This window comes from Scylla paramamosain, chromosome 47 (assembly GCF_035594125.1).
Source record: "Scylla paramamosain isolate STU-SP2022 chromosome 47, ASM3559412v1, whole genome shotgun sequence".
NCBI lineage: Eukaryota > Metazoa > Arthropoda > Malacostraca > Decapoda > Portunidae > Scylla > Scylla paramamosain.
In genome coordinates this window covers 6,100,352-6,124,189 of record NC_087197.1, presented here as the reverse complement: position 1 = coordinate 6,124,189, position 23,838 = coordinate 6,100,352, and the positions used below count along the sequence as shown (strand labels likewise).

At 39.8% G+C, this 23,838-nt stretch overlaps 2 protein-coding genes across 7 annotated transcripts in view; one reads left to right on the top strand and one right to left on the bottom strand.

Moving 5' to 3' along the window:
• LOC135094836 (tetratricopeptide repeat protein 23-like) overlaps positions 1-23,838 on the bottom strand; it is a 168,210-nt gene that overhangs the window by 143,025 nt on the left and 1,347 nt on the right. For 3 of the 6 annotated variants that reach the window (XM_063995255.1, XM_063995250.1, XM_063995251.1), the window contains exons 2-4: positions 19,609-19,757; positions 16,906-17,015; positions 8,979-9,132 (exon numbers count right to left, since the gene is read on the bottom strand). In XM_063995255.1, the coding sequence (XP_063851325.1) occupies positions 8,979-9,076 (98 nt within the window). In that variant the 5' untranslated portion in view covers positions 9,077-9,132; positions 16,906-17,015; positions 19,609-19,757. The remainder of the gene's footprint in view (positions 1-8,978; positions 9,133-16,905; positions 17,016-19,608; positions 19,758-23,838) is intronic. The other 3 variants (XM_063995253.1, XM_063995254.1, XM_063995252.1) reach the window with 2 other exon arrangements.
• On the top strand, positions 18,972-22,084 carry LOC135094941 (uncharacterized). The gene is made up of 4 exons (XM_063995460.1): positions 18,972-19,026; positions 20,158-21,144; positions 21,402-21,609; positions 21,766-22,084. Exons 1-4 carry the CDS (start codon positions 18,972-18,974, stop codon positions 22,082-22,084), a joined length of 1,569 nt encoding a protein of 522 aa, XP_063851530.1.

The window sequence follows — 23,838 nt, the reverse complement described above, 5'->3', positions numbered from 1 at the left end:
ATCTGGAAGTACGTTGGACCATTAGTGAAAATGTTCAAGATTTAATGTGACTGTGAGTATATGAGGGATCTGAACTATTCAGAATACTGCCAAAATTAGGACATATAGTTGTGGTGGAAGGACCTGTTTGGATGTGCTGTGGCTATTATATAAGGTTCAGTGCGTAATTTTGAGCCAGACACTAACAGACCATCATCGTGACAGGTATGTTTGTCACAGTTTTGGGATCCTGTCTAGTTTAAACTTTGTTCATATGAAAATAACCATTTTTGTGCATATATGTATGTATGTATATATATATATATATATATATATATATATATATATATATATATATATATATATATATATATATATATATATATATATATATATATATATATATATATATATATTACTTGTGGTCATATGAAAATAACCCTTTGTGACTATAGATATGTTAATTACACAAGACACTAACTGACCGTCATTGTGATAGCTACAAGAGAGAAAAATGTAAATTCCCTGGCCAAATTAGTTGATCTTTCTTAGTTTTAGAGGAAAGGGAACCGCAATTCTAAAATGTTACATTTAGAGTGAATTATTTTTTATTTTATTATTTTTTTATGTTTATTTATTTACTTTTTTTTGGTACTGCAGAGATGTAAATCCACTTTGAAATTAGTTTACTTATGTCTTTAGGGGAGGAAGAACCCAAATTTACGATGTGAATTTCTAGGATGATTTTTTTTTTTTTTATGCAATACTAATACACCAGTGTTACATACACATTTTGTTTTAATGTAACATCTACACTGTTTTTAGGATGATGTTTTATGAAAATTAAGAAACTCTGGGCACATTCAAATTAATGATGGAAAATATTCATTCCAAATATTTATTATGAACTGATTAGGTAACACTGTTTCCAGTAGAAGGGTCCCACAACTCCAAGGTAACAGAGACTAATTATTAGATATATCAGTGTATATTCAGAGAGAAAAGTTATATGAAATCTTTACTGTTATTTAAAAACTAATATCAATAAAACTCAATCCAGTTGTTATGGAATCCTCTAATGCCTTATATACCTCCAGTTAAAATGCTATCATACAAATCAAGGTAAAAAAATTATTGGGCAAAAAAACCACAGCTAGTGGCAGCTAGTATATCAATTCCTTTTAACCTTAACTAATAAAAACAAAGTAAACAAAACACAAAAACTAAATTGAACTTTAAACTTAATCAAAGCAAAAGTAATCCAATACCATCTTTAAATCAATACCTCAAAATTAATTGAAACCTAATTAATTCAAACAGAAACAAGAAATACCAAAGAAAACCTTTGTCCCCCATGACAAAAATAAAAATAAAAAAAAGTATCTTTAGGAACTCTTAAGTAAAAAGAATCCATGTGAAATAATTGATGATAAAACAGGAAAAAATACAAGAGCCAGTGGAGGATTTTAGAGAGATCAAGATTGCACTAGAGATGAAGGAAAGGAAGGGAGCAAGCCCTTGTACCATCAGGACTGTCAAGTGATATGTTGAAGGCAGCTTACAATACTGCTACTGCATGAATAATGAGTACATTGAGACAGTTGGAGGAGAGAGAGAAGATGCCAACTGCGGGGAAGATGGTTTCACCATTCCCATCTACAAAGGGAAAAGAAACATTTTATTGTGTGGTGAACATCAAAGAGTGAGTTTGCTCAAGCATGGGGTGAAGTTATGCAAGCTACTAGATGAAAGACTGGGAAAGACAAGAAGACCAAGGTAATGGTAACAAGGAAGGAAAGAGTTAGGCTCAAGGTGTGGATTCCAACTCCATCCTGTACATGGGATGTGGAAGATGGTACCATGTGAGGTGCTCATGGTTGAGATGTGCAACACACAGGTGAGAACTACACATGCCCAGTGTGTGAGAGATGATGCTAGGAACAAAGGGAGGAAGAAGAGACACTGGAGGTAATCTACTGACAAATACCCAATTCTTCTATATGGGAGAGATGTTGTCTTGTGAAAATGGACCAGTGGCAGTGGTGAGAGTGATAATAACAGTTATGTGGAGAAAATGGAGAGAAATAACAAACAAACTTGGTCAACAGAAGGCTGCTATTAAAAACAGAGTGAGTGTCTGTTGTGCATATGTGAGATTAGTGATGTGTGGTGCAGAGACTTGGCCAGCAATTAAAAAGATAGAGAAGATGATAAAACAAAATGACAGTAGGATGCAGAGATATATGGGGTATATGAGGTGGGAAGATGGGATGTCTAATAAGGTGATGAAGTGTGGAAAGGAAGATGTGATTAATGTGTTGGAGAGGCCTATATACTCAGAGGCACACTGGAGCTAGAGGTGAAGCAGTACCTCGGTACATATTCACTTTGGAATAAGTCCACCTTGGTATATATCCTGTTTGGATATGAAAAAATGTTTGGTATAAAACCTTTATTTGGAATAAGACTTGTGTGCTAGAACTTGTATGTGTCAAAATGTGTCACAACACTGCACGCTACCCTTGCTTACTTCTCTTAAGACAAGGTCACAACTGTTGCCAGGTTGGTGGGACTCTCCTTCTAAACAATAACTTTTCTTCCTCCCTTCTCAGCACCATTCTAGTAGACACTTAACTCTTCTCAGCAAGGTAAATTAAAGTTAAATTTGAATTTATTGCACCTTATTACTTTTGTATTTACCATATGTGACAGCATATAAAATGCACTTTTTCATATAAATAGCTCAAAAATCATCCTTCCTCTTATATGTGAATGTGAGGCCTCCTATAGATTTAATTTCAAAATTTTCTTCGCTTGTACCCCCAATAATATCACCACATTAAAGGCAAGGGCATTATATCATATTTTTCAACTATAATATGATGTTAGGAAATGTTGAAAATGAAAACATAGCCCTGTTCAGTAACACACCAAGTGTGTTGTTGACATCTCAGAAGCTGGCCTGTGTTCTTCACCTCGCCTTCATGACTAGGCCACTACCTGTTTTATTACTGCAATCATGTAGAGTAGTTTTACCATTGTGACTGCTTGTTTTTTTGTTCAGATGTACTGCTAGCTTCCTTTAAACATTACATGCTTAGATACATAAAAAAATTTTTTCCCTAAATATGCTCTGCTGAAATAGAGGAGCATCTTATATGCCCGTGCATCTTATATGCCATCAAATACAGAATGTATTTTAGTATTATGCCGTGTTTAAATTATTTTATACAATCCCACCAATATACTGTATAATATGCCAATAACAATAGGATTTTTCTTTTTTCCATGGGAATGAATTAATCATTTTCCCTTTATTTCTTATCAGAAAAATTTGTTTGGTATATGTCCTGTTTGATATAAGTCCAAGGATCTGGAACAGATTAAGGACATATACCGAGGTACCACTGTAGTTAGGAGACCAGTGGGAGGACTTTAAAGACCTGGAGATGGTACATGACAGAATATATGAGAAGAGATTGTCTATTCCTACAAAGAAGTAATAACGACTCATAGACTATTCAACTCTGTAAAGGAAAATAAAAATGTTAGAAAAATGATGATGATGATGATGATGATATACAAAGGGTGTCCAGGTTACGAAGTAACGAGTTACGAGCAGTCTAGTCACAAAGTGAAGTTGTGCCCTCGATATTGTTCCCTTTGCTAACCAGAAGATAAAAATTGGCGCTACACGCAATATTTAACTAGTATACGCTTTGCCACTACCCACAGTGCAGCAGTGTAGTGAAAGACTGCTCCAGAGCACAGGCCCTGTAGCAGTTTATTTTGAGACGATAGTTTAAAATTTAAATTTAAAAACTTTTTGCATTGCCCTGCAGTGAGTTTGGCTTGAGATTCCCTGGTGCACAGATCTCCGCCAGTTGGCCTCTGAAAGGCAATGAGACGGATGGGTTGCACTGCATGGTGTGGAAAGCCTGCTCCATGACCATGTCCATGAATAGGCAAACATACCAGCCTTATGCTTTCAGCCAGCCATCTTAATAAATTATAGGTATAAAGCCATGTATAACCCAAGAAGGAGAGAGGAAAAAAATAAAAATGTGCATGAGAGAGAGAGAGAGAGAGAGAGAGAGAGAGAGAGAGAGAGAGAGAGAGAGAGAGAGAGAGCGGGGGGGGATCTTATTTTAACCTGGGTCGTATGCCTGGCATATCTGAGTCTTGCATTTGGTAGAAGCCTCAAGCCTGTCACTACTCAGTAGTATCACATCACTCATAAGGGAAGGTTTCTCTCTCTCTCTCTCTCTCTCTCTCTCTCTCTCTCTCTCTCTCTCTCTCATGTGGTATCAAGTATCAAGTAAGTAAGTATTACATTGTGGAATGTATGCTATTTTTTGTTGTACCAAAAAATTGGGATAACGTTACAAACTGCCTTCCACAATGTATCTCGTATCTCACTCGTAACATGAGCACCCTCTGTATTTTTCTTATTTTTTTAATGTAGAAGGAACACCAGCTGAGGACAACAAAAATCCAAATGAAAAAAAAAAAGGCCCACTGAGATGTCAGTCCCCAAATAGGGTCCAAAGCGGCATTCAAAAATTAAAGGATAAGTGTCTTGAAACTTCCCTCTTCAAGGAATTTAAGTCATAGGAAGGTAGAAACACAGAAGCAGGTAGGGAGTTCCAGAGTTTACCAGAGAAAGGGATGAATGACTGAGAATACTGGTTAATTCTTGCATTTGAGAGGTGTACAGAATAGGGGTGAGAGAAAGAAGAAAGTCTTGTGCAGCGAGGCTGCAGGAGGAGGGGAGGCATGCAGTTAGCAAGATCAGAAGAGCAGTTAGCATGAAAATAGCAGTAGAAGACAACAAGAGATGCAACATTACAGTGATGAGAAAGAGGCTGAAGACAGCCAGAGAAGAGTTGATGAGACAAAAAGCTTTTGATTACACCTGGTGTAGAAGAGTGGTATAAGTAGAACCCCCAGACATGTGAAGCATACTCCATACATGGATGAATAAGGCCCCAGTACAGAGTTAGCAGCTGGAAAGATGAGAAAAACTGATGGAGACAACTCAGGACACCTAACTTCGTAGAAGCTGTTTTAGCTAAAGATGAGATGAGAAGCTTCCAGTTTAGATTATAAGTAAAGGACAGACCAAGGATGTTCAGTGTAGAAAAGGGGGACAATTGAGTGTCATTGAAGAAGAGGGGATAGTTGCCTGGAGGGTTGTGTCGAGTTGATAGGTGGAGGAACTGAGTTTTTGAGTCACTGAACAATAGTAAGTTTGCTCTGTCCCAGTCAGAAATTTTAGAGAGATCAGAAGTCAGGCGATCTGTGGCTTCCCTCTGTGAAATGTTTACTTTCTGAAAGGCTGGACATCTACAAGAAGATGTGGAAAAGTGCATGGTGGTATCATCAGCAAAGGAGTGGATAGGACAAGAAGTTTGGTTTAGAAGATCACTGATGAATAACAGGAAGAGAGTGGGTGACAAGACAGAACCCTGAGGAACACCACTGTTAATAGATTTAGGAGAACAGCAACCGTCTGCCACAGCAGCAATAGAACAGTCAGAAAGGAAACCTGAGATGAAATTATAGAGAGAAGGATAGAGGCCGTAGGAGGGTAGTTTGGAAATCGAAGCTTTGTTCCAGACTCAAATAAAAAACTTTTGATATATCTAAGACAACAGCAAAAGTTTCACCAAAATCTCCAAAAGAGGATGACCAAGACTCGGTAAGGAAAGCCAGAATATCACCAGTAGAGCAGCTTTGATGGAACTCATACAGGTGATCAGATAGAAGGTTGTGAAGCAATAGGTGTTTATGAATCTTCCTGTTGAAGATAGATTCAAAAACTTTAGATAAGTAGGAAATTAAAGCAATAGGACAGTAATTTGAGGGATTAGAACAGTCACCCTTTTTTTAGAAATAGGCTGAATGTAGACAAACTTCCAGCAAGAAGGAGAGGTAGATGTTGATAGACAGAGTTGAGTGAGTTTGACTATGCAAAGTGCAAGCATGGAGGCACAGTTTTGGAGAACAATAGGATTGACCCCATCAGGTCCATAAGCCTTCCAAGGATTTAGGCCAATGAGGGCATGGAAAACATCATTGCGAAGAATTTTAATAGGCAGCATGTAGTCAGAGAGTGGAGGAGAGGGAGGAACAAGCCCTGAATCATCCAAGATAGAGTTTTTAAGCAAAGGTTTGAGCAAAGAGCTCAGCTTTAGAGATAGATGTGATTGCAGTGGTGCCATCTGGTTGAAATAAAGGTGGGAAAGAAGAAGCAAAGTTCAGTGAGGTCATAGATGAGTTTAAGTTCACAGCACCTCCTGATCTAGTGCTTTAGACCTCACTGGGAGTAATTATCATTCCAGCAGGTGCCTACTGCTTCCTGCCTGCTCAATGCATCTCTTTTGTTTCTTTGGCAGTGGTACCACATGGAGAATCTCCCAACATATTTCACATTATGGGACTGACTCTGACCTGTGCTTTTATCAGACAAAAATCTGTTAAGCATGCCTATGGTGGCCCCCAACTGGGGGCCAGGGGATCAGGCTGTGTAGTTCACATTCTTTGGTAGCCAACTACAGATTCTGCCCATTGGATTGCCTGTCATTTACGAAAATTATGTGTTCCACTTGAGGCTAATAGTGAGGACAAGCCTGCTTAACTAGTCTGAGAATGTTAACAAAGTTTACTTCCCTCGACCACTGTTGATATAAAGACAGGAAAGATGTGTTATTCTACCATCAAACCAGCAAGCAAGCATATTTCATCTGTTTGTCGTGGTTTCTTCAATTATGACATCAACTCCGTTCATGCCTGCCATTCTCATTTCAAACTAGTGTACTGAAGTGAATTAAGGAACAAAGTTTGTGTGACACTGCCCATATTGCAGACAGGCCATTAGCTAAGATGGAAGTAGTATGGTAAGAGCAATGACAGAGAAGGCAATTAAGGTCTTTGTTAGTAGAGGAATGGACTGAAGGGAGGTTGGACAGGAGTAAGAGATGAATGTTTGCAGGAGACAGAGAAGCTAGATAGTAAGATTGAGAGGAAACAAGTGCTGATGCTACACTTTATGTGTTTAAATGTGTAGCTGTAGTGACAGGACAGTCAAAGCTGACCAAAATCCATTCAGGTCTTGGTAATCCTATATATCATAACTAGCAAAATACTGGACTTGTGACTCCATGAGGCTCAGTCCTGAATGATAACATCTTAGTAAATTTATCTAGCCATCAAAACAAGTGTTAAAAAAAAAATATGTAAGAACTATGAGTCAGATTACAGAGAGATGAATAAATGTGACAAAAAAAAATGTGAATATATATGAGTATGCATTCTTTAATCTTGGATGCAGTTTTCATTAAATTTACTCTCTTTTCCATTTTGTATTCATCTTGCAAATAGAGGGTGGGGCTTCTTTTCCTCACTGAAACTCAGATGTCTGAGGCAACTGACAGCAGCCCCTTTTCTGTTCCCTCCCACTTTCTCTATCCTCATTTTCAATCCAAAGTTGGATGATGTGTTTATGTGTGCAGTGACTTAACCTTCTCTCATGCCCACAATCTTCTGAGTTTTCCACCATCTGGCTATGACTACAGAGTCACTCTCAAACTAAATTTATCTGTGCTGTATATCTCTCACCTAATTCCTCTGACTATAAGAAATTCTTTGACTACTTAACTTCAAAAGTGGAGCACATTCTGACGCTCTTCCCTTTTGCAGAGATCTCCATTCTTGGAGTCTTCAATGTTCATCACCAGCTTTGGCTTTCCTTTCCCTTCACTAATCATCCTGGTGAACTAGCCTTCAACTTTGCTATTCTCCATGACCTAGAGCAATTGGTGCAACACCTTACTCATATTCCGTCTTGGAGATACACCCAACATTCTTGACCTCTTCCTGACCTCTAATGCTTCTGCTTATGCTGTCACCCTCTCTTCTCCATTGGCCTCCTCTGATCACAATCTCATATCTATATTTTGTTCTATCACTTGAATCCCTCCTCAGGATCCCCTTAAGCGAAGGTGCCTCTGGTATTTTGCCTCTGCTAGTTGGGGGGACCTGAGGAGATATTTTGCTGATTTTCCTTGGAATGACTACTACTTCCATGTCAGAGACCTGTCTTTGTGTGCCAAGTGCATAACAGAGGTAATAGTGTCTGGCATGAAGGCTTACATTCCTCACTCTTTTTTCTCGACCTAAACCTTCCAAACCTTGGTTTAACACAGCTTGTTCTTGTGCCATACATGATAGAGAGATGGCCCACAAAAGGTACTTAAGTCTTCCATCACCAGAATCTCATGCACTTTATATTTCTGCCCGGAACCATGCCAAGTCTGTTCTCCAACTAGCCAAAAACTCCTTCATTAACAGAAAGTGTCAAAATCTTTCAAAATCTAACTCCCCTTGTGACTTCTGGAATCTACCCAAAAATATCTCCAATAACATTGCTTCTTCTTCTTTCCCTCCTTTATTTTAACCAGATGGTACCACTGCTATCACATCTATCTCTAAAGCTGAACTCTTCACTCAAACCTTTGCTAAAAACTCTACCTTGGACAATTCAGGGCTTGTTCCTCCCTCTCCTCCACCCTCTGACTACTTCATGGTACCTATTAAAATTCTTCATAATGATGTTTTCCATGCCCTCGCTGGCCTAAACCCTCGGAAGGCTTATTTACCTGATGGGGCCCCTCCTATTGTTCTCCAAAACTGTGCCTCCATGTTTGCACCATGCCAAGTCAAACTCTTTCAACTCTGTTAACCAGTATTCTCAATCATTCATCACTTTCTCTGGTAAATTCTGGAACTCCCTTCTGCATTTCCACCTTCCTATGACTTGAATTCCTTCATAGGGGAGGTTTCAAGACATTTATCATTCAATTTTTGACTACCGCTTTTGATCTTTTCTGGGACTGGCATCTCAGTGGGCTTTTTTTATTTTTTTATTTTGTTGCCCTTGGCCAGTGTCCCTCCTACATAAAAAAAGTACCTGCCACCATTATTATTGTTGGTCTTACCTTCTTCGGTGATGTGCTCTTCTCCCTTTGCTGGAACTGCCCTCCTCCTTGCCTCCCAGTTCCCAGAAATCAGGATCGGAGTCACTGAGGCTTTCCATCACTGACTTTCAGAGCAAGGGTTATTACTGTATTGCTTGGCTTTTAGTGCAGAAATCTGAAAAATAAGCCATATCAAAATACATCATGACTCTCTAAAAGAACAACTGTTATTGTAATATCTCTCCACCTGCCTGATATACTTGCAGGAGGAGGCAGTAGACACCTGCTGAAATGATAATTACTTCCAGTGAGGTCTAAAGCACTGTTCAGGGGGTGCTGTGAACTTATCATTAAACCCAGCGGTGACCTCACTGAATGTTTCCCTTTGTGTCTCACAACACAAGGGGGCAGTCACAGCCTGCTCTCTAAAGACAACTCTCTTCCTCCACACAAAACTACGAGCACCTAATAACACACACACCCTTCACTCAAAAATTTTAAAATCATCATGGCGACTCCTACACCAGCATCGGAGTCCCCATCTGGGGAGGGGACCATAAATGTCCCCAGGTCGGACTGCCTTTCTGTCGACGACTCTAAGTGTCTTGACACCCCCCTCAACTTTTTCTTCATTAACTTCTGCAACATTCGCGGTCTAAGATCTAATTTTCAATCTGTAGAACACCACCTCTCCTCTTCTAAACCTCATCTTCTTTTCTTCACTGAAACTCAGGTGTCTGAGGCAACTGACAGTAGCCCCTTTTCTGTTCCCTCCCACTTTCTCTATCCTCATTTTCGATCCAAAGCTGGATGCTGCATTTATGTGTGCAATGACTTAACCTGCTCTCGTGCCCACACTCTTGAATCTTCCGAGTTTTTCACCATCTGGCTACGACTACAGAGTCACTCTCATACTAAATTTATCTGTGCTGTATACCTCTCTCCTAACTCCTCTGACTATAAGAAATTCTTTGACTACTTAACTTCCAAAGTGGAGCACATTCTGACCCTCTTCCCTTTTGCAGAGATCTCCATTCTTGGAGACTTCAATGTTCACCACCAGCTTTGGCTTTCCTCTCCCTTCACTGACCATCCTGGTGAACTAGCCTACAACTTTGCTATCCTCCAAGACCTAGAGCAATTGGTGCAACACCCTACTTGTATTCCTGACTGTCTTGGAGATACACCCAACATTCTTGACCTTTTCCTGACCTCTAATCCTTCTGCTTATGCTGTCACCCTTTCTTCTCCGTTGGGCTCCTCCGATCACAATCTCATATCTTTATCTTGTCCTATCACTCCAATACCTCCTCAGGATCCCCCTAAGCGAAGGTGCCTCTGGCGTTCTGCCTCTGCTAGTTAGGGGGACCTGAGGAGGTATTTTGCTGATTTTCCTTGGAATGACTACTGCTTCCGTGTCAGAGACCCGTCTTTGTGTGCTGAGCGCATAACAGAGGTGATAGTGTCTGGCATGGAGGCATACATTCCTCACTCTTTTTCTTGTCCTAAACCTTTTAAACCTTGGTTTAACACAGCTTGTTCTCGTGCTATACATGATAGAGAGGTGGCCCACAAAAGGTACTTAAGCCTTCCATCACCAGAATCTCATGCACTTTATATTTCTGCCCGGAACCATGCCAAGTCTGTTCTCCAGCTAGCCAAAAACTCCTTCATTAACAGAAAATGTCAAAACCTTTCAAGATCTAACTCCCCTCGTGATTTCTGGCATCTAGCCAAAAATATCTCCAATAACTTTGCTTCTTCTTCTTTCCCTCCTCTACTTCAACCAGATGGCACCACTGCTATCACATCTATTTCTAAAGCTGAACTCTTTCCTCAAACCTTTGCTAAAAACTCTACCTTGGACGATTCTGGGCTTGTTCCTCCCTCTCCTCCACCCTCTGACTACTTCATGCCACCTATTAAAATTCTTCCCAATGATGTTTTCCATGCCCTCGCTGGCCTAAACTCTCGGAAGGCTTATGGACCTGATGGGGTCCCTCCTATTGTTCTCTGAAACTGTGCCTCCGTGCTTGCACCTTGCCTAGTCAAACTCTTTCAGCTCTGTCTGTCAACATCTACCTTTCCTTCTTGCTGGAAGTTTGCCTACATTCAACCTGTTCCTAAAAAGGGTGACTGCTCTAATCCCTCAAACGTCCTATTGCTTTAATTTCCTGCTTATCTAAAGTTTTTGAATCTATCCTCAACAGGAAGATTCTTAAACATCTATCACTTCACAACCTTCTATCTGATCGCCAGTATGGGTTCCGTCAAGGCCGCTCTACTGGTGATCTTCTGACTTTCCTTACTGAGTCTTGGTCATCCTCTTTTAGAGATTTTGGTGAAACTTTTGCTGTTGCCTTGGACATATCAATTCACATCTCATCTCTAGCTAAAACAGCTTCTATGAAGTTAGGTGTTCTGAGACGTCTCCGCCAGTTTTCTCACCCCCCCAGCTGCTAACTCTGTACAAGGGCCTTATCCGTCCATGTATGGAGTATGCTTCACATGTCTGGGGGGGTTCCACACATACTGCTCTTCTAGACAGGGTGGAATCAAAAGCTTTTCATCTCATCAACTGCTCTCCTCTAACTGACTGTCTTCAGCCTCTCTCTCACCGCTGCAATGTTGCATATCTAGCTGTCTTCTACCGCTATTTTCATGCTAACTGCTCTTCTGATCTTGCTAACTGCATGCCTCCCCTCCTTCCGCAGCCTCGCTGCACAAGACTTTCTTCTTTCTCTCACCCCTATTCTGTCCACCTCTCTAACGCAAGAGTTAACCAGTATTCTCAATCATTCATCCCTTTCTCTGGTAAACTCTGGAACTCCCTGCCTGCTTCTGTATTTCCACCTTCCTATGACTTGAATTCCTTCAAGAGGGAGGTTTCAAGACACTTATCCACCAATTTTTGACCACTGCTTTGACCCTTTTTATGGGACTGGCATTTCAGTGGGCATTTTTTTTATTAGATTTTTGTTGCCCTTGGCCAGTATCCTTCCTACATGAAAAAAAAAATAAAAATACCTGTTAAATGAGGATAGCAGAGACAAAGTGTCTACATGACATTGTCTCTTCTCTGACTCTAAAAATAATAATACAGAGGAAACATTTACGGCCTCTTCACTCTATCACTTTCAGTTATCTTTTATGAACATACAGGAAATAAAATAACACTACTCTTCCAAACTACCCAAACAGTGTGCTGCTATGTACTTTTATATACATAACAGGAGAGAACACTACAATACAACATCTGTCTGTCTGTCTATATACTAAGCTGGCAATCTCACATGAGGTGGCCCAGACATAACACCACACACTCTTGCACACAAGTCACACCCTTAGCCCTGTCAGCTACTGGTGGAAAGGGGATAGTCTCATGGACGAGCCTATTACATCCCAGGAGCTTAGGCATAGCACAGCTGGCCACATACTTTCATGGCAAGGCCCAACAGCACATACTGGTTCATCTCTGCTCTTTCATAATGACATTTCTCTATATAGCACTTACTCCAATTCTGCTCTGTGACAGGGGCTAAGAATACCCCTGTATTCCCAGCATGTCATAAGAGGTGACTAAAAGGGACAAGGCAAGGGGCCTAAGAACCTCTTTCTCTGTATAACGTCTGACAAACAAACAAAGCAAAACATACAATGCAACATACGTTAGAATTACCATTCATCTTCCTTACAATAAAATAACACAAAACCTAGTATCAAATCACCATCATCCTATATGATGTCACTTAAGGAGAAAGGCCTCCCCAAATGCTTATAAGGGAAGGGTTAAACCATGCTGGTTTAAAGCATCTTGGCAAGTTTGCCAATAAAGTTTATAGGTTGCATGATCACCACTTTGCTGACTTCCTATATTTTTTTTTCCTGTTAGGTAAACAAGAGCTATAGTATATAAGGAGACAAACAAATATTGTCTTTAACCAAGCAGGTCTTTCAATCAAGCATTACACTAGCAGGCTGCCAAAAATCTCTCTCTTCTCACACTAAATTACACACCTACATCTTTCACTCAAAATTCAGAATTGAAAATGGAAACTCCAGCATCAGCCTCAGGAGCCTCATTTGAGGAAAGGAACAGAAATGTCACTAAGTTGGACTGTTTTTCTAGTACTGACCCAAAATGTCTTGATGCCTCCTTTACCTTTCTACATCAACTTCTGCAAATTTGCAGCCTTAGCTGCAATTTTCAATCTGTGGAACATCACCTCTCCTCCACTAAACCTCATCTTCTCACTGAAACACAACCATCAGAGGCAACTGACAGCAACACCTCTGTTCTCTCCTACTTCCTCTTATCCTTGTTTTCAATAATTAGCTGGATGCTGCATGTAAGTGTACAATGACTTGGCTTGCTTTCAAAGTTGTGTTCTTGAGTCTTGAACTTTCTATCATCAAGTTCAAAATTTAAAGTCACTGTTTGATTAAATTAATTTGAGTTGTATAATTTTTTTTGAGTTACTCTCAATAAATTAATTTGAGCTTTATGCTTTCACCTAATCCCTTTACCTATATGAAATTCTTTGACTATTCAACTTTCAAAGTAGAGCACATCTTAATTCAATTTCATAAAGATTTCTGTCCTTGGAGACTTCAGTGTTCACCACCAGCTTTGGCTTTCCTCTCCCTTCACTTATCAATCTGGTGAGCTTGCCTTTAACTTTGCCATCCTTCACAATCTAAAGCAACTTGTGCAGCACCCTATCCATATCCTTCACCATCTCAGATATATACCCAACTGTATTGACCTTTTCCCAACATGTACCATATTTTTGGGCAGACAAGACACTTTTTTTTTTTTCAAGAAAATTCCCAGGTAATCATCTTGCATCTTATATGCTGAAGGTCAGGATTAAAAAAAAAAAATTTTGAAAATACTTCACAAATTTCTTGAATATAATTAGTAATTAATTACTATGAAGTATAAATGTGGTTATATAAATATATTTATTAAGTACAAAGGCAGCAAGCCTGTGCCAACAGCAGCTGTGTGGTCGTAATCTCTGATGATGCCACATTTGTTTTACAAGTGATAAAAATAATGGCACACACTGGTTCACCAGTGATGACAGCTTTGCATCATGGGTAGTAGTTGGTTTCCAACATTCACAGATGTCTCTGTTACCTAACCCCTATGAATGCTGAAGGCTGATTTGATCATATCAATCATAGTGATGGCAGCTTTATGTCAGGGGTGATAGTTGGTAGTGTCAGCAGTGGAGATTGATGATATCACTGGTGATGATTGATGATTTTAGTGTTGTCGGTTGACAGTGGTTAGTGATGACCAATACATACTAGTGATGGTGGAGATTAGTGGTGATATTTGGTGGTGTTAAGTTAAGTATTGCAACTTTGCCTATCATGATAACTTACTAAAGGGTGTCAATCTAAATTTCTATGAAAATTCTGTAACCAGCATATGAATGGTTAAATAATGACAAACAGAACTGGTAAATGGGCTGAGCAGCAAAAGTGTCAGACCCTCAGCATGAGAGTCTGTGGTCAGCTGTTTTTTTTTTTTTCCAGATTAGAACTGCCAAAACAGGGGTGTCTTATATGCTGGAAAATACAATAATTCCTGTACTTATTCATTACTCTGTCATCTGAGTTAGACTTCTCTAATTATAACCTCATATCTGTATCCTGTCCCATTGCTTCAATTCTTCCTAGGGATCTTGCAAAGAGGTGTCTTTGGCATTTTGCTTCTGCTAACTGGGGCATCTGGTGAGGTTTTATTCTGATTTTCCATGGAATGATTACTGCTTCCATGTCAGGGACTCATTTCTGGGTGCTGAGCATATAATGGTGATTATGTCTGGCATGGTGACATATTCCATACTCTATTGCTCTAAACCTTCCAAGCCTTAGTTTAATTCAACCTGCCTACAAACAGTACCTGAGCCTTCCACCTGCTGAAACTCATACCCCTTACAGAATCATGCTAAGACTGTTCTCCAACTAGCCAAAACCTTTATTCATCAACAGAAAATGTCAAAATCTTTCCAGATCTACCTCCCTATGATTTCTATCACCTAACCAAAAAATATCTGTCATCTTTCCTGCTTCTTTTTACTAGAATTCAACTTTGGATGATTCACATGTTCCTCCCCTCCATCCTCCAAATATTTTATACTTTTCCATGCTCTCAGTGGTCTAAAGCCTCAGTATGATGATGGACTTGATAGAGTCCCTGCTGCTGTTTTCCATCACTGTGCTCCCATGCTTGCATCTTGTGTGGTCAAACTCTTTCAATTTGTGTTAGAGTTTGCCTACATTCATCTTATTCTTAAAATTCTTAAAATTACTGATCTACTTCTTCAATTTCCTGCCTTCCGATTTTTCTTTAAATTTTCCTGCCTTTCTCATCAAGTCTTTCTTCATAGCTTAAGCAGAAGCTTAAGGTTCTGGTACCATCTTTTTGCTATCCTCTATATTTTTTCCAATTTCTGTATATCTTTTTTTTATGTGGAGCCCAGACTACTGCTGCACATTCCAATATAGGTTGTATCATCAATTGGAATATACAGTTGTAGTTTGGGGTCCATATAGAAAAAAAATATATGGAAACTGGAAAGAATACAGGGAATAACAACAAAGATGGTATCAGAATTGCAAGACTTAAGCTATGAAGAAAGACTTGAAGAGATGGGATTATCAACACTACAAGAGAGAAGAGAAAGAGGAGACCTGATAACAATGTACAAATTAGTAAACAATATAGAAGGAACAGACAGAAATGACTTGCTACCACAGATGGAGGAGGGAGAGAGACGGACAAGGGCCATGGGAAGAAAATAAAGTGACATCAAGAAAAACAGCTTCCTGTATCAAACTATTGAAATCTTGAATGATTTCAAAGAAGAGGCGGCTGTGGCAAACAGTGTGTGTGTGTGTGTGTGTGTGTGTGTGTGTGTGTGTGTGTGTGTGTGTGTGTGTGTGTGTGTGTGTGTGTGTGTGTGTGTGTGTGATTCACCTACAGTCATCTGCTGGTCACCCAGCCAGCCATTTCCCTACAGAACGAGCTCAGAGCTCATAGTGACTAAAGTTTGGATAGGACTGAGACCACTTTACACACCACACACCAGGGCAGTGAGGTCACAACTCCTTGGGTTACATCCCATACCTACTTGCTGCTAGGTGAACAGGTACTACATATTAAGAGGCTCACCCATTTGCCTCACCATGCCTGGGATTCAAACCTAGCCCTTCTTGGTTGTGAGCCAAGCGTGGTAACCACTATACTACGTGGTGTGTGTGTGTGTGTGTGTGTGTGTGTGTGTGTGTGTGTGTGTGTGTGTGTGTGTGTTTATCTAGTTGTATTTACCTAGTTGTGCTTTAGGGGAAAAGAGCTATGATTGTGTTGTTCCATCTCCATGTGTTTTAATAAACAATTTATCCTTGAATCATTGTATACTTTTTGCATTTACTATCTACTCATGCAGACTGTTTCACACATTAATACTTCTATGTAGGAAACAATACTTTTTGACATCTGTTCTACAAGTACTCTTCTTCAGCCTCTTTCCATATCCTCTAGTATCTGTCTGTGTGTGTGTGTGTGTGTGTGTGTGTGTGTGTGTGTGTGTGTGTGTGTGTGTGTGTGTGTGTGTGTGTGTGTGTGTGTGTGTGTGTGTGTGTGTGTGTGTGTGTGTGTGTGCAACATAACAATAAATAATAATTCTCCACAGAGTAATCTCAAAAATCCCCATCCTGGCCTGGCTTGCCCTGCCCAGCATTACCATTTCTTGGTACACTTTCCCTCCTGATATTCAATGCGAATTTTCTGTTGCTGCATGATATACTCCTTCAGCCTGACACTATACTGAAAGTTGTAATACAACAGTGAATGTAATGCACTATTATTTTATTTATTACTAATCAATATACTTTACAAACTGAAGTGGCAACATTGTGCCCTCCAACTCACCATCCAGCCTGAAGGCACTGGTCTAGCTGGCAGCAGTGTGATCTCCTGGGGTCCCATTCAAACCCCTTGGGTGAAGATTTGTATGTGTGACCTCACATGGGTCACAGTTGCTGCAAAGTGACTCATTTTATCCTCTCGCTCACACAGAATTTCACAAGCCTTTTCACTCACACCATTGTATCTCTCCTTCAAGAAATGCACTTGACTTACTTTTGTGCTCCATTCATGAGATATTTAGTGCACCTAATGAACTGATCACTTTCACACTGCCAAGGAAATACATTGCATGTTATTAAAGAAACAACAAAGTATTGTAGAGTGCACCCTAGGAGAGACAAGAATGGAGATACCCCAGCCAATGAGAGGTACGAACAGAGAACCACACCCTACAGAAGGGGCTTATGTTTCTGAAGTTCTTGAACAGAGTACATTGTTATGACCCTGGATTCAGCCCCCTTCACACCTGCCACTACACTCGGGCCAGCTTTCCCTAGACTAGTTCCTTCTAGCTTAGTGCTGGTTGTCTGCAGCTATTAAACCTCTGAGATCGCCACTTGGCTTAACTCACCGACTGAGAAGGGAGTATAACAAATGTCAAACAAACCTCTATTTGCTGATAAAGAATTGCAAACCAAGTGCTAGGGGGGCACAGCTAAGACAAAGGACACACAGGGATGAGGCTTATAATATTCTGTGAGCTACCACCCACTAGAGACAAACCACCCACACTCACAGAAAATGAAATCCTCCTGCACATGTACAGTCTATATGCAGCCACCTGGAGGACAAAAGACAACCACACACGTACAGAATATTATGAAATCCTCTAGCTTCAGAGCTCCCAGCAGTTAGCTCTGAACAGCACAAAACACTAAAGACATGAGAGGAAAACCACCAACAGACAAAAGGGGAGCCAGCCAACTGCTCCCATACATGCCAGGTTGCTCAGAAAGTGCTGAGGAGTCAGTGCTAGAAGTTATCTCTTTGAATTACAGAGGCACAACAATCACAGCTCAGCTCCTGTAGAAACCAGTCCTAACCCTGCAGGCTGAGGCCTATTGCCTTCTAGACTCATGTAATATCTACTAAAAGGGCCCTCTAACACATATCCCCTCTGGGTCTCCTTGCCTCTCTCTCTAGTGAACGTCTTACTGCTGGCCTTGCTCAACATCAACTTAAGCGTGAGAACAGATTCACCCTCAGTCTGCAATGACTCGTGTGGTGGGAGAGGAGAACAACTGTGGAGGAACAGGTAGAGGGAGACAGCCAGCCATGCAATTGTCATGCTCTCTAGACAACTCACAAACCTACTTGAGAAAGAACAAGGTTTTTCAAATTATTATGGGTGCATCTTGGGTGATAGGTGAAAATTGATTAGTACATCAGGGACAGCAATTCCTCTACTATATTATGTATCAATCACAAGTCTGGGAGATAAAGGGAAATGGGCAAAATTAACATGGGAAAAAGACTACATGGGAAAGCACGGGTTTTTAAACTAAGTATTTAAAGTAGGCATTTACTGAGCATCAGGTATCTTATGTCCTTTTCTTGCTTCCTCCCTTCTCTTTTGCTGTCTCACTACTTCTCTCTTTTTGCTATGGCACCACTCATAACAACATATATTCATCAGTGATCATCTAAATCAAATTCTGTGCTGTAACCATTCCTATGCTGACATCATAATGAACCTTTATACATCATTTCCCAGATGCCCATACCTTCAGGAACTGAACAATTCATGCAGAAACCTTTTCTTATGAGGTTTTTATAATTTCTGATTGGGGCAGAGCAACTTCAGTGATGTTCATTGCCTGAAAACTCAATTCCTCCATCTATCAGCTCTACACAACCTTCCAGACAATTAACCCCTCTTCTTCAATGACATCCTTTCTTTCTCTTCTACACTGAATATCCTTACTCTGTTCTCCACTAAAAATGTTCTGAACTGGAAATTTCTCTTCTTGTCTCTCACAAAAAAAAAAAAAAAAAAAAGCTTCCATTAATTAGGTATTGTGAGCAGCTGCTAACTCTGTACAAAAGTTCCATCTGCCCATGTATGGAGTATGCTTCAGACACAGGATGTTGGTGGTGTCCACTCACACAGGTCTCTTAAACAGGGTAAAATCAAAAGCATTGAACTTCAACACCCCTCCTGTAAAGTGAGTCTTCAACTTCTCTCTCTCTCTTTGCCACAGAGTTGCATCCCTAACTATCTTCTATCACTATTTCCATGCTAACTCATCTTTTAAACTTGCTAACTGCATGCCTTCCCCCTGTTCCTTGGTCTCGCTGCACAAGACTTTCTACTTTCTACTATCCTAATGCAAGAGGTAACTGGTACTCTCAGTTTTTCATCCCTTTTATCCCTTTTACATGCAATTTTGAACTTAATTTTAGATTATTACTAATCGAAAGAGCTGACACTCCCAGTGGGCTCTTCCTTTTCAATCTTTGTTGGCTTTGACTAGAGCCCCTCTTACATGAAAGGAAAAATTAGTTAATCAAACAAATATACTAAGTGTTGGAACAAGAGACAATATTTATAATCAGATTTATCACTTTCATAACAGACAGAATGTTGACTAATTTCTGTTGGAAGACAACACTATGTATTCATGAAAGCATTGAGAGGTTGACCTGAAGGCAAGATAAATTGTTCATGATAGAACACATGAAGTAAATGTGAATCTGACAGCTCACTGGTTAGGATGAGATGATCACCAGGACTTGAGTGAATTTTTTGGATGGCCTTGACTGTTCAACAGCCTATTGGTCCTCACACTTTAATTCATCTTCATGGGTGTTTTCAAGGGAGCCTCCATGCCAGTATCCTTTCCATGTCAAATAACCTGCAGCAAAACCAATAAATTAGTTGCACCCCATGAGCTTTGTAATTATTTCCTTGGTCTCTTTTAAACAGGACTTTCTCTTACAGGAATAACCCGATGCAGAAAACTGAATACTAGATAATGTACTACTTTCTCTTATAGTTAGAATTATTGTTAAAACACCATGAGGGTAGCAGATCTCCATTCAGTCTCAAAGAACAATCGCTGATTTGATAAAAGGTCACTCTTACAACACTGCATCATTCTGCCAAGCTTCTGGTTATAAAAGGCATCAATTCACCACATTAAGTTGTTGTATATGTAGTGTTAATGTATATCACTTTTATGGGATGGATTCTAGCCTTAATGATATTATATTATCTGCTAAAGCATTTTGTATAATCAACTCCTTTCCTTTAAGATAAGAGAGAATATAAAGAGAAAGTAAGGCAGACTAAAAGGGAGGTAGCCAGAGCAAAGAGACTGGTGTGGGAAAATTGGTATGTAGGACAGAATAGTAGTGAGAAGGAAAAAGATATGTTCAAAAATCCAAAACAAATGAAGAAAGAGAAGAAAGATGTAACTGGAGCAAAATATATAAAGGATGAAAGAGAAATTATCAAGATAAAGGAGGAAGAAATACTTGAGAGGTGGAGGTGCTACTTTGAAAACCAGTTAAACGAGGAAAATGAACACAACCTGGAAGAGGTGGATATGGTGGAAGTTCTGATAGAAGAAATCTCGGAGGAAGAACTGAACAGAGCATTGAAAGGAATGAAAAGTGGAAAAGCGCTGGATCCAACAGGAATCATCAGTGACTTAATGAAGAAAGCAGGTGTTATAAGAGAATTAACAAGGGTGTTTAGAGGCATAATTGACAAGGGAGACATTTCTGAAGACTGGAAAAATAGTATAACAGTGTCAATCTATAAAGGAAAAGGAGATGACTTGGAGTACGGAAAATATAGAGGAATTAGACTATTAGAACATGGAATTAAACTGTTTGAAAAGGTAATGGAGGATAGGGTAGGGAAACTGGTAAAAGTGGATGATCAACAGTTTGGGTTTTGCCCAGGAAGATCAACAACAGATGCAATTTTTATAATGAGGCAAATACAGGAGAAGTTCAGTGAAAGGAAGAAGCTATTCCACGTCTTTGTTGATCTAGAGAAGGCATTTGACAGAGTGCCAAGGAGAGCAATTGGGTGGGCACTAACGAGACAAAAAAGGCTTGTGACTGCAGTCATGTCTCTGTATGTGGAATCAAGATCAAGGATGAAAACATTGGCAAGAACATCAAGGGACTTTGACATAAGAGTGGGAGTACACCAGGGATCAGCTCTTAGTCCACTACTCTTTATCACAGTAATGGAGGAGGATACTAAACTGGCAAGAGGAGATGGCCCGTGTGAGCTACTCTATGCCAATGATTTGGTATTGACAGCAGAATCAAGGAAAGAAGTGACTGACATGTTTAATAGGTGGAAGGAGGGGATGGAGCAGAGGGGACTGAAAATAAACATGGAGAAGTCAAAACTAATAGTGACTGGAAATAAAGCTAGAAAAAGAATTCAGTCAGGAAAATGGCCATGTGGATGTTGTGGAAGGGAGCAAACTCAGCATTGTGTACTAGGTGAAATAAGTGGTGTCACCAATGATGCTCAGGTCTGAGGAATCTCAGGGGGGCACAGAACTTTGTATGTCCAAGATGTGTGCGGGATGAGGAGGGTGGTGGTGGCGGTGGTGATGACGAGGATGTCGGGTTGGAGGTGAATGGAGGTGTGTTGGACTGCTACTTGGGAGATATGTTGGACTGTGAAGTGGGTGTAGAGAGAGCAGTAAGGGCAAGAGTAGCAGTTGCATGGGGAAGATGGTGAGAAATTCCCATTTTGTTGGTGAACCGCAGCATAAAACTCAGGATCTGGGGAAGGGTATACAGAGCTTTTGTCAGATCTGCTCTTCTGTATGGAGCAGAAACATGGACACTGACAAACAGACTGACAGATATTCTATGTAGCTGTGACCACAGGATGCTGAGATACATGGCAGGAGTGAGGTTGCAAGACAGGAGGTCTAGCAGTGAGGTGGCGGAGATGTGTGGAGTTGAAGACCTTTCTGTTGAACTGAGGACGAGAAGACTGAGATGGTTCGGACACGTGAGAGGGGTGGAGGGAGGGGCGTTGAGTGAGGTAGAGATGAGGGTTGGAGGCCGTTGGCCAGTGGGAAGGCCAAAGAAAAAGTGGAGGAAGTGTGTGACAGAGGATATGAATTTGTTGGGAATAGAAGAACATATGGAACAAGATCGCCAGTTGTGGAAAGCAGTCATTGCCCATCCAACCCCACCCTAATGGGAAAATACAGATGTTAAACCCTCTTTGTCAGAGGGTTGCTTCTCTTGCTATCTTCTACTGCTGCTTTCACACAGACTGCTCTTCTGATCTTTCTAACTACATGCCTCCCTCATCCCTGTGGCCTCTCTGCACAAGGCTTTGTACTTCCTTAACATCCATTCTGTCCACCTCCCTAAATGCAAGAGTTAACCAGTATTCTCAGCCATTCATCCCTTTTACTAGTAAACTGAAACTCCCTGCCTGTTTTTGTATTTTTCTCTTACCTCTGACTTAGGATCTTAGAACTGGGAGGTTTCAAGACACTTTTCCTTGCATGCACAATAGTTTTGGATATTTCTTTGGAAAATCCTCATAGGGGCTGGCACATGGGGCTTTTGTTTTGCTCCTTTTGTTGCCCTTAACAGTGTATAGAAAAAATTGGGGTGAAATGTTGTAAACAAAACTTTGTGTACTCTCGCTGGTGGTTTGGTGAGGACTGATAAAGGAAGGTGATGTGTGAGATGGGTTGGTTATGAGCTTGGATACCTAAAGCTCCGAACAGAGTTTATAAAAGATGTAGTTGTGATGAAGATAATTGATTACTTGATTCAGGTTTCAAGTGTTTAATATAGATAGCTTTTAATATTTTAATGTCTGTATGTGTGTCAACTTTATGTAATATACTGAAATCCTTCTCCATAAATAAATGATCATGTGTATGTGAATGCATCCTTATAGCTTAGAATGGGGGGATGACCTAACTGTTTCTATGTATGTATCGAATTACCTTTATGCTCACTGATTCTATGTGTTAAATTCCTCTTGGTTTCTCTAACATAATGAGTCTTGCAACTCAAAGAAGTAAATTCATAAATGATGTTGGAAATGAGTCCAACAGAAATACTGTCTTTGAATTTAAAGAAAGAGGCAATAGTAAAAGTATTATCAAAGATGAAGATGAACTTGATGTCAGGATATTGTGTTTTAAGTATGGTAGTGAGTCTTCCTAATAGTATAACTAAGGTGACTATAGTAAGGTAATTTTATGCATTTCTCTAGATGTGATGTGTGCAATTAGTTTCATGATGACATAAGAAAACATTAGTAAGAGTAGGGCCAAGGCAAGAATCCATGGCTACATCATCACCTTGGACATATAATTTGTTATTATAAAGAATGGAGGAGTCTTTCATTGTTAATTCTTATAAGCTAGTGAATTGTTTTTTAGAGTAATTAAGGTAAATGTCATGTCCTTATATAGTTCATTACAAATTATTTGAATAATTTTATCAAGGGGAATAAATAAGTAAATTGTGACTTAACATCAAAACTATGAATTTCTAATTTAATTATTTTTTTAACAAAGTCATAAGAATTTAAGGTAAATTTATTTGACGTTAATGGTTCCAGTATGGAGGCAAAATATTTAACTAAATTTTATTCGTTTTTTAGCCTGATGTCTTCTGTGGAGGTGAAACATTGCAAGCAATATATTGAAGAAGAAACTGGATGTTTCCTTGTTCACCATAGAAAATGGAATTTTAATGCAAATGTCATGTGATGGAATTTACAATGACTGGAGACAAACCTATATGGCCATGTGAGAGATCATATAATATGAATCAAGAGTGAATGAAGAAAACATACAGGAATTGTGATACATGATAACCTGTCACCAGAAAAGTCCATAAATAAGATACCTGGGCATCTACAAAATGCATTCAGGAATGTATTACTGGCCCTTCACCTCTGGTACAGACATGAAGGAGAAA